Genomic DNA, 10,000 nt, shown 5'->3' on the forward strand with positions numbered 1-10,000 from the left:
TATGGAATGTTGCTGTTCTCACTGAATGTTTTTTACAAATCCCATTTCTACCCGTCATGTTTGAAAATTCTGAGGACGTTCACTCCTTTTAAATTTATCCCACTTTCCAGACCATTCTCCCATACTAAGCTAAAATCAAAGGTTCTCTATAGACTTCTCTACAAATTCACGTCTCCTCTGAAACTGGGTCTCTGAGGCTGTGGCCCCCTCACACAGTCACCTCAGTCTTACTGTGGGTGGAGTAGCTCTTGTGCCGGGTGTGGTGGTAGTGGGGCGGGTGGGAAGGGGGGTGCCCGTAGGTGGCCCCATACGGCGGGTGAAAGAGATCCGGCAGGTTCTCTATACTCTGCTGCCTCCTGGTGGAGTAGGCGTGTCGTCGGCTTGCGGGCTGTATGGGGGCCGAAGGGTGCCCCGGGACCGAGGTCTTCCTCTGGACATGGCGGCTTGCTGGCTCCCAGGCTTTGAAGGCCGAACTGGCAAGCAGCGGGTGGGTGGTGGTCTTTGGGAGGCGCGCATGTTCCAGGTGGGTGGGGGGGATGGAGATGGAGAGGGGGGCGTGGAGGTCGTGGAGGTCGTGGAGGTCATGGTGGGCTGGCAGGGCCTGGTGGAGGTAGGACTTCTCCCTTATGGGGCTGTGGTGCCGGCTGGAAGGTGGGGGGGCTGCGCAGGCTGGTAGTGGGAGAAGTCCATCAGAGGGAAGCTCTTGTAGTAACTACGAGATGCAGTCTCCGCTGGACAGAGGACGGATACAAGGCACATTGTTAATGATAGATAGACAGATAGATGACAGACAGGTGCAAAAAAACAACATATTCAAGCACAAAAACAGGACCACTTATGCAAATGCGGACACTATAATTGGCGACTTTAAGCTTGTTTATACCTTTGCGGTACTTTGTATTTATCACCGTCTGGTGAAATTCTGGGTCACGTAGAGAAGCGGCCTGAGATGAACCGTCACTGAGCAAACAGTCTGTTTTGGAGATGACTCCACTGTGGAGCCTGTACTTGGATCTGCAATGCACACGGCTGCAAACTCTGAGCAGCTTGTTTTGTGCCGAGATCCCACGGACGCCTCAAACGTGCCAAAAAGCAAACGAGATGTGGCCGTTGTGTCGTAACACCAAATCTTCATTGGGACTTTTCGCCAATGATGAAATGTTCTGCACTGCAGCTACAATGCAGAGCAGCCAAAGTACAAAACGGGGGGGGGGGGGGTGAAATTGTCCAGTTTATGACATAATTTAATTTCTAATGGCCGCAGCGGGACAACATTCGCAGCATTCAGCACAAACTTGATGCTTTTCCAAAGCAGGCTGAACTGCTCTGAGAGAGAAAACCATTCCTATGGCCTTTCCATTAATGGACAGTTTGCCGTGGAAGGGATTCAAACCTGTTAATCCCACCCCCACCTCCATTTTCTCCCCACTTGTATCCGGCTAATTACCCCACTCTCCCAAGCCATCCCGGTTGCTGCTCCACACCCCTCTGCCGATCCGGGGAGGGCTGCAGACTACCACATGCCTCCTCCCATACATGTGGAGTCCGCCAGCCGCTTCTTTTTCCCCTGACAGTGAGGAGTTTCGCCAGGGGGACGTAGCGCATGGGAGGATCACGCTATTCTCCCCAGTTCCCCCTCCCCTCATAACAGGTGCCCCGACCGACCAGAGGAGGCGCTAGTGCAGCGACCAGGACACACACCCACTTCCGGTTTCCCACCCGCAGACACGGCCAATTGTGTCTGTAGGGACGCCCAACCAAGTCAGAGGTAACACGGGGATTCGACCCGGCGATCTCCATGGTGGTAGGCCACCATGCTACCCAAAAAAGTCATCAGTTCTAATTTTCTGTTATCGGTTCATAATTTGACAATCAACATGCTAATTTTCAACGGAATGTGAAGGGTTAAATGGGGGTGTCGGGGGTTTCTGGTCCGGGAGTTAACGGAGCGTGTCTGTCCCATTTGATGGACTCACCATCGACCTCAGCAAAGTCATTTATAACTCCCAATTTATTGCTTCTCTTTTAATTCTGTTTCTCATCACTTTCTTTTCCTTACTGTCTCCCTCTTGAATTTGCAAAATTCTTTCTGTCTCTGTTTCTCTCTCTCTCTCTCTCTCTCTCTGTCCTGTCTCTCTCTGTCTCTCTGTCTCTGTCTGTCTGTCTCTATCTCTCTCTGTCTCTGTCTGTCTGTCTGTCTGTCTGTCTGTCTGTCTGTCTGTCTGTCTGTCTGTCTGTCTCTATCTCTCTGTCTCTCTCTCTCTCACTCTCTTTCTGTCTCTCTTTCTCAGTCTCTCTCCAGTTGAAGTTGATTTCAGTCTGTCAGATTCAGTTGAAGCTCAAACTCTCTCTCTCAATTCAGTTCAATCCAGTGATGCTTTATTGGCATGACTGCATTAATTACAACGTTGCTAAAGCAAAAACAAGTCAACAGAGAACTAAAAAAAAAAGTCTCTCTCTCCCTCTGTCGCTCTGTCGCTCCCGCTCTCTCTCTCTCGCGCTCTGTCTCTCCTCTCTCTGCTCCCTCTCTCTCTCTTCCGCTCTCTCTGTCCGTCTCTCTCCAGTTAAAGCTGATTTCAGTCTGTCAGATTCAGTTGAAGCTCAAACTCTCTCTCTCAATTCAGTTCAATCCAGTGATGCTTTATTGGCATGACTGCATTAAATTACAACGTTTGCTAAAGCAAAACAAGTCAACAGAGAACTAAAAAAAAAAAGTCTCTCTCTCTCTCTCCCTCTGTCGCTCTGTCGCTCCCGCTCTCTCTCTCTCGCGCTCTGTCTCTCTCTCTCTGCTCCCTCTCTCTCTCTTCCGCTCTCTCTGTCCGTCTCTCTCCAGTTAAAGCTGATTTCAGTATCATTCATCTTAGGCTCCCTGCTGTCAGATTCAGTTCAAGTTCACTGTCTGTCTCTCTCTCTGCTCTCTCCCTGCTCTCTCTGCTTTCTCTCTCTGTTTGCTCTCTCTCTTTCTCTCACTGTCTCTCTGTCTCTCTCTCCCTCTGTCTCTCTCGCTCTCTCTCTGTCTCTTTCTGCTCTCTCTCTCTGTCTCTCTCTGCTCTCTCTCTGTCTCTTTCTGCTCTCTCTCTTTCTCTCACTGTCTCTCTGTCTCTCTCTCCCTCTGTCTCTCTCGCTCTCTCTCTGTCTCTTTCTGCTCTCTCTCTCTGTCTCTCTCTGCTCTCTCGCTCTCTCTCACCGTCTCTATGTCTCTGTCTCTGTCTCTGTCTCTGTCTCTGTCTCTGTCTCTCTCTCTCTCTCTCTCTCTCTCTCTCTCTCTCTCTCTCTCTCCTTCTGTCTCTCTCTCTCTCTCTCTCTCTGCTCTCTCACTCTCTCTCACCGTCTCTCTCTCTCTCTTGCTCTCTCTGTCTCTCTCTGCTCTCTCTGCTTTCTCTCTGTTTGCTCTCACTGTCTCTCTGTCTCTCTCTCGCTCTGTCTCTCTCGCTCTCTCTCTGTCTCTCTGCTCTCTCGCTCTCTCTCACCGTCTCTATGTCTCTGTCTCTGTCTCTGTCTCTGTCTCTGTCTCTGTCTCTCTCTCTCTCTCTCTCTCTCTCTCTCTCTCTCTCTCTCTCTCTCTCTCTCTCCTTCTGTCTCTCTCTTGCTCTCTCTCTCTCTCTCTGCTCTCTCGCTCTCTCTCACCGTCTCTCTCTCTCTCTTGCTCTCTCTGTCTCTCTCTGCTCTCTCTGCTTTCTCTCTGTTTGCTCTCACTGTCTCTCTGTCTCTCTCTCCCTCTGTCTCTCTCGCTCTCTCTCTGTCTCTCTCTGCTCTCTCACTCTCTCACTGTCCTCTCTCTCTCTCTGCTCTCTCGCTGTCTCTCTGCTTTCTCTCTGTTTTGCTCTCTCTTTCTCTCACTGTCTGTCTCTCTCTCTATCTCTCTGCTCTCTCGCTCTCTCTCACTGTCTCTCTGTCTCTCTCTCCCTCTGTCTCTCTCGTTCTCTCTCTGTCTCTCTCTGCTCTCTCACTCTCTCTCACTGTCTCTCTCTCTCTCTGCTCTCTCGCTCTCTCTCTGCTTTCTCTCTGTTTGCTCTCTCTTTCTCTCACTGTCTGGTCTCTCTCTCCCTCTGTCTCTCTCGTTCTCTCTCTATCTCTCTGCTCTGCTCTCGCTCTCTCTCTATGCGCTCGCTGTCTCTCTGCTCTCTTGCTCTCTCTCTTTGCTCTCTCTCTTGCTCTCTGCTCTCTCGCTGTCTCTCTGCTCTGCTCTCGCTCTCTCTCTATGCGCTCGCTGTCTCTCTGCTCTCTTGCTCTCTCTCTTTGCTCTCTCTCTTGCTCTCTGCTCTCTCGCTGTCTCGCTGTCTCTCTGCTCTCGCTCTCTCTCTATGCGCTCGCTGTCTCTCTCTGCTCTCTCTCTCTGCTCTGTCTGTCTCTGCTCTCTCGCTCTCTCAATTCAGTTCAGTGATGCTTTATTGGCATCACTGCATTAATTACAATGTTGCCAAAGCAAAACAGGTCAACAGAGTACTTAAAAAAAGGAAAAAGGAACAGATACATCTGGCAGAAACATAGAACAGCACGTGGACAGCAACTGACCGTAACTGACAGTGTTTTGGGTCACTTACTGACCCTCAGGCTATGGCATTCTGACACACATTGTGCCACAAGGTGTGACCTTTGACCCTCTGCTAAAATAAGTGACCATTGTTCTTTCTCATCCCGCAGTAGAACATTTGGAATCTGGTTTTCAAATGTCTCCTGGTATTTTTCTCTTATGTTCTGGAATTTCTCACAATTTAGCAGGAAGTGCATCTGTGTCTCCACCTCCCCTGCCGTACAGTGACCACATATTCTTTGCTCTTTCGGTAGCCAAGGTGTTGTGTGTGTCTGCCCTTTTCAGTGGCTAGACTGTGGTCAGTGAGCCTGTACTTGGTCAGGATGTGTCTCTGCTGACTGTCTCTGACAGTGGACAGACAGTCAGCCAGTTTGTCTTCTCTTTTTAGGGGCCCCATAACATTCTCATCTGTGTTGTCATTTGGTTTCTATGTCCCGGTGTTCCACATATGAGTTGTTGCATGGTGTGATGATGTGGTTTACTCTAGTCTGTGGTTGGTTAGCAGTGCTGGTCTGAAACTCATCTATGTTAATGGCTACGGGGTCAGTTAGTTTCACAGCCAGCTGACTGAGGGGACTCTTTCTTAGCTCTTGGATTTGGAGTGCTATAAATTGCAATGTGTCGTGGGGACTTGATTTAAGGTGCACCCAGAATTTAAGGGATCTTTTTTGGATATTTATTATCAATGGGGAAAACGGCCTGATTCTGCCCTGCATTCATTTTGTTGGTGTTTTTCCTTTGTACGTTTAGCAATTTTCGACAGAATTCTGCATGCAGGGCGTCTATTGGATATTTGTCCCATCTGGTGTAGTCTGGCTGACTGAGTGGACCCCATACTTCACTTCCATATACTGCAATGGGCAGGAGGACACTGTCAAAGATTTTTGGACCAGATTTTAATTGGGATGTCTGTTTTATAGAATGTTCTTTTTATTGCATAGAAAGCTCTTCAGGCTTTCTCTTTAAGTGCATTCACTGCCAGACCAAAGCTTCCTGAGGCACTGACCCTCAGTCCCACTGATTTTTCAGTCCCCAGTAATCATAATTTTTACGTGTGCTCTAGGGCGATGTTTACCTAGAGTAAATAGCTGTCTACTTTTCTGACATCCGGGTTTCTTCTGGAAGATCATAATTTCTGTCTTTTTTTAAGTTTACTGCCAGGGCCCAGTTCTGACAGTATTTCTCTAGCAGATCCAGATGCTGCTGTGGACCCTGTTCTGTGGGTGACAGCAGCACCAGGTCATCTGCCATAGAGCAAGAAATTTAACCTCTGTGTTTAGGTTGAGGCCAGGAGCTGCAGATTGTTCCAGTAACACCGCTAACTGATTGATGTAGATACTGAACAGGGTTGGACTCAAACTGCAGCCCTGTCTCACCCCTCACCCTTGAGTAAAGTATTCTGTTCTTTTGTCGCCAAGTTTTTACTGCTCACATATTTTCCAAATATGTAGATTTGATTATGTTAAACACTTTACCCCTACGCCACTTCGGATGATTTTATAATATAAGCCATCGTGCCAGAGGAATCAAATGCTTTCTTAAAATCAATGAAGCATGCAAATATGTTTCCTTTATTTATTTTGGTTTTTTTATTTCTCTCTCTGTCTCTCTCTCTGCTCTCTCACTCTCTCTCTGTCTGTCTCTCTCTGCTCTCTCTCTGCTGTCTCGCTCTCTCTGCTCTGTCTCTCTTCTCCCTCGCTCTTTCTCTTTCTCTCTCTGCTCTCTCGGTCTGCGCTCTCTCCATCCCTCTCCCCTGCTCCCTTGCTGTCTCTCTTGCTGTCTCTCTTCTCCCTCGCTCTTTCTCTTTTCTCTCTCCCTCTGCTCTCTCTCGCTGCTCTCTTGCTCTCTGCTCTCTGTCTCTCTGCTCTCTCTCCCCCTGCTCTCTCGCTCTCTTTCCTCTCTCTCTCTGCTCTCTCTTTCCTCTCTGTCTCTTGCTCTCTCTCTGCTCTCTCCCTCTGCGCTCTCTCCGTCTCTCTCTCTGCTCCCTTGCTGTCTCTCTTGCTGTCTCGCTCTCTCCCTCTGCTCCTCTCTCTCTCTCTCTCTCTCTGCTCTCTTGCTCTTTGCTCTCTCTGCTCTCGCTCTCTTTCCTCTCTCTCTTTGCTCTCTCTTTCCTCTCTCTCTCTCGCTCTCTTCTCTGCTCTCTTGTTCTCTGCTCTCTATCTCTCTGTCGCTCTGTCCTCTCTCCCCCTGCTCTCTCGCTCTCTTTCCTCTCTCTCTCTCTGCTCTCTTTCCTCTCTCTCGCTCTCTCTCTGCTCTCTCGCTCTCTGCTCTCTATCTCTCTGTCGCTCTCTGTCCTCTCTCCCCCTGCTCTCTCGCTCTCTTTCCTCTCTCTCGCTCTCTCTCTGCTCTCTTGTTCTCTGCTCTCTATCTCTCTGCCGCTCTGTCCTCTCTCCCCCTGCTCTCTCGCTCTCTCTCTGCTCTCTCGCTCTCTGCTCTCTATCTCTCTGTCGCTCTCTGTCCTCTCTCCCCCTGCTCTCTCGCTCTCTTTCCTCTCTCGCTCTCTCTCTGCTCTCGTGCTCTCTGCTCTCTGTCTCTCTCTGCTCTCCTCTCTCCCCCTGCTCTCTCGCTCTCTCGCTCTCTTTCCTCTCTCGCTCTCTCTCTGCTCTCTTGCTCTCTGCTCTCTATCTCTCTGTCGCTCTGTCCTCTCTCCCCCTGCTCTCTCGCTCTCTTTCCTCTCTCTCGCTCTCTCTCTGCTCTCGTGCTCTCTGCTCTCTGTCTCTCTCTGCTCTCTCTCTCCCCCTGCTCTCTCGCTCTCACTCTCTCTTTCCTCTCTCTCGCTCTCTCTGCTCTCGTGCTCTCTGCTCTCTGTCTCTCTCTGCTCTCTCTCTCCCCTGCTCTCTCGCTCTCACTCTCTCTTTCCTCTCTCTCGCTCTCTCTGCTCTCGTGCTCTCTGCTCTCTGTCTCTCTCTGCTCTCTCTCTCCCCCTGCTCTCTCGCTCTCACTCCTCTCTTTCCTCTCTCCCTCTTTCTCTGCTCTCTCTTTCCTCTCTCCATCTCTCGCTCTCTGCTCTCTCGCTCTGCTCTTGGTTAAGAGTGTATTCAGAAAAAGATGGAGTTAACAAATAAACAAGCTTCAGAGTATTTTAATTGTTGTTTTGTCTTGTTCGTTTTCGCGTGTTTATGTTTGCGTCTGTCTGTATTTGCACACGTGTGTGTGTGTGTGTGTGTGTGTGTGTGTGTGTGTGTGTGTGTGTGTGGTGTGTGTGTGTGTGTGGTGTGTGTGTGTGTGTGCGTGGTATCCGATATCTGTCAGGTTGTATCAGCGTTCGCTGCCAGCCATGCGTGTGTGATGGCTGACCTCTCCATTAGGGCCACATGAAAATCTATGAGAGCGAATGAGAGAGAGACTTTAATTGGAGCACTGAGGGATTTTGTCCTAAAAAAAAAAAAGAGACTCTGGACCAATATTTCTATTCCACACCTTCTCTCCTCTCTCGGCGCCCTGACTCCTCCTTCCACCCCAGGAGCAAACTGCAACGCCGGCAGAGGACATCCTGTCCACTTTGTTTTCAGTATCACGATTTACATTCATTATTTGTGCACGCATCTGGAGTCACCAACTGTGAGAGCGACATTAACATTTAAACTAACAGTCACGGACTTGCAGCGTTATCAGCTGACAAAATGCTAAACACACAGCAGGAGTCAGGTGATTCCTGTTGGGAATTTTAAAATGACAAAAGAAGTCTCGGATTTCAAAACCCTTCACCAGCTATCCACTTCCCCGGAATGAAATGAAAAGATAGAAACTGAACGAAACGAATAGAATGGAAGTGAAGAGGGGCGTCCGGGTGGTGTAGCGGTCCCCCGGATCAGCAGAGCGGGTGGAGCAGCGACCGGGACGGCTCGGAAAAGTGGGAATTGGAATAAGGAATGAAATAGAGTTGAATTGAAATGAATAACATTGCCCTGAATGAGAGTGGATAAGGTGAGAGGGTCCCGGGTGCGCAGGGGAAACAAGCTAGCAGCTCAGTCAACTTCCTGTGGACACATAAAGGTTAAAATGGAGTCCATCTGGGTTTGGGGATGACAGGGCTTTGCTGGTTCTGAATGGGAGCTGTGAATAAAACGTGGGTTTCCATATATAAAACCTCTATTCGAGGACATCCAGATGTGTGCGTGACCTTTGACCCCGTGCAGTTTTGTTCGATTGCCTCTGAAAAGCCCCGCAGCCTCGAACCGCTGTCGGACAGATTATCTCTTTTCTAGTTTGACCTCAATTTTCTGGATGAAACTTGTAACACTGAGCTGCTGCTTCATCGAGGATCGTGAATTAAGATGACAGATTTTTCCCCGTCTTAAAAAAAGTAAAAACATGATTTTTAGTGCTGAGATTGGCTTAATGAAGCTCAGCCACATTTATGTAATCCATCAAGTTGCTCACTGCAGAAACCATGTTTACCCATTTTATACCTCTATCTATCTATCTATCTATCTATCTATCTATCTATCTATCTATCTATCTATCTATCTATCTATCTATCTATCTATCTATCTATCTATCTATCTATCTATCTATACAGCTATACAGCTATACACCTGTCTGTCTGTCTGTCTGTCTGTCTGTCTGTCTATCTATCTATCTCTATCTATCTATCTAATCTATCTATCTATCTATCTATTCTATCTATCTATCTATCTATCTATCTATCTATCTATCTATCTATCTATCTATCTATCTATCTATCTATCTATCTATCTATCTATCTATCTATCTATCTATCTATCTATCTGTCTGTCTGTCTGTCTGTCTGTCTGTCTGTCTGTCTGTCTGTCTGTCTGTCTGTCTGTCTGTCTGTCTATCTATCTATCTATCTATCTATCTATCTATCTATCTATCTATCTATACAGCTATACACCTGTCTGTCTGTCTGTCTGTCTGTCTGTCTGTCTGTCTGTCTGTCTGTCTGTCTGTCTATCTATCTATCTATCTATCTATCTATCTATCTATCTATCTATCTATCTATCTATCTATCTATCTATACAGCTATACAGCTATACAGCTATACACCTGTCTGTCTGTCTGTCTGTCTGTCTGTCTGTCTGTCTGTCTGTCTGTCTGTCTGTCTGTCTATCTATCTATCTATCTATCTATCTATCTATCTATCTATCTATCTATCTATCTTATCTATCTATCTATCTATCTATCTATCTATCTATACAGCTATACACCTGTCTGTCTGTCTGTCTGTCTGTCTGTCTGTCTGTCTGTCTGTCTGTCTGTCTGTCTGTCTGTCTATCTATCTATCTATACAGCTATACACCTGTCTGTCTGTCTGTCTGTCTGTCTGTCTGTCTATCTATCTATCTATCTATCTATCTATCTATCTATCTATCTATCTATCTATCTATCTATCTATCTATCTATCTATCTATCTATCTATCTATCTATCTATGTCGGGCTGTTAGTGAGGATGGAGATGATTTCAGTTTTGCCTTGTTTCTGTGGATATAGTTATATATTTAC

The 10,000-nt window shown here is 47.6% G+C and overlaps 1 protein-coding gene across 1 annotated transcript in view; it reads right to left on the minus strand.

Annotated features, from left to right (window-relative positions):
- Window positions 1-208: 208 nt before the first annotated feature.
- The window catches only part of shisa8b (shisa family member 8b), a 54,184-nt gene continuing 44,392 nt past the window's right edge, over window positions 209-10,000 (minus strand). Inside the window, 2 exon segments of the mRNA XM_056297595.1 lie at window positions 209-657; window positions 660-731. Of these exon segments, the coding sequence (XP_056153570.1) occupies window positions 209-657; window positions 660-731 (521 nt within the window).

Source organism: Lampris incognitus, chromosome 17 (assembly GCF_029633865.1).
Source record: "Lampris incognitus isolate fLamInc1 chromosome 17, fLamInc1.hap2, whole genome shotgun sequence".
Classification (NCBI taxonomy): Eukaryota; Metazoa; Chordata; class Actinopteri; order Lampriformes; family Lampridae; genus Lampris; species Lampris incognitus.